This window comes from Penaeus monodon, chromosome 28, assembly GCF_015228065.2.
Source record: "Penaeus monodon isolate SGIC_2016 chromosome 28, NSTDA_Pmon_1, whole genome shotgun sequence".
NCBI lineage: Eukaryota > Metazoa > Arthropoda > Malacostraca > Decapoda > Penaeidae > Penaeus > Penaeus monodon.
The window spans coordinates 1,194,965-1,195,726 of NC_051413.1; the positions used below are offsets into that span (position 1 = coordinate 1,194,965).

Consider the following 762-nt stretch of genomic DNA (forward strand, 5'->3'; position numbering starts at 1 on the left):
GAAATTTATTGTATTTTTCGTTTTCTTCCAGTTACCCTAAACAACACATGGCCAATGAAAAACACAGGCCACAGCACAAACATCTTGGACCGAACTTTAGTGGCAATGGGGGTCCAGGAGCGTGTGTATGCGGTGATCATTGACGCAGGCTCAACAGGCTCCCGTGTCTTGGCCTTCACTTTCTTCAAGAGCCTCACAGGTTAGATTAGGGTGGACCTGACAATTAGGCGCAGTTAATTCATGTGTAGTGACTCGACTCGATGGTTATCTGTGTGTATGTTTGTCTCTCTCACTCGAGTTAAGCGAAGAAGTAGTGCGGCTTGTTGGTTTTGTGTTTGTGTGTCTTTGTGTATTTTTTGTCAGGTTTTTGTTACTGAGAGATATACCAGGACTGAGTGTATTAGATGAGTTTGTGGTATAAGCCATACTACCCTTTATAGCTGTGATTATTAAATGGATATTCTAAGCTGGTTATAGCACCTCTTTTAGCAGGGATTATAGGTTGGGTAAGCAATAGTTAAGCTTGATGAATTCTAGTAAAAGGAAGAAAGTTCCTGTCAGTGGTGATGATGATGATTATTATATGAAGTGTCTCTTTCTGATTCTAAGAAGCTTTTATTTTATATTACGTGGAATATTTAGCAAGAGTTGTTATAGAATCACTAGCTTAAAGTCCCAGATCATCAGCTAATTGGAGGTTTAGGTAATTGATTATTCATTTATCAATAGTAAAGAAATAAGCATTGTTTCTTTCAGATTGTA

At 38.3% G+C, this 762-nt stretch overlaps 1 protein-coding gene across 1 annotated transcript in view; it reads left to right on the top strand.

Annotated features, from left to right (window-relative positions):
* LOC119591263 (ectonucleoside triphosphate diphosphohydrolase 5-like) overlaps positions 1 to 762 on the top strand; it is a gene marked incomplete in the record, with an annotated part of 23,392 nt that overhangs the window by 11,141 nt on the left and 11,489 nt on the right. The window contains 1 exon segment of the mRNA XM_037939979.1: positions 32 to 199. Coding sequence (XP_037795907.1) covers positions 32 to 199 — 168 coding nt within the window.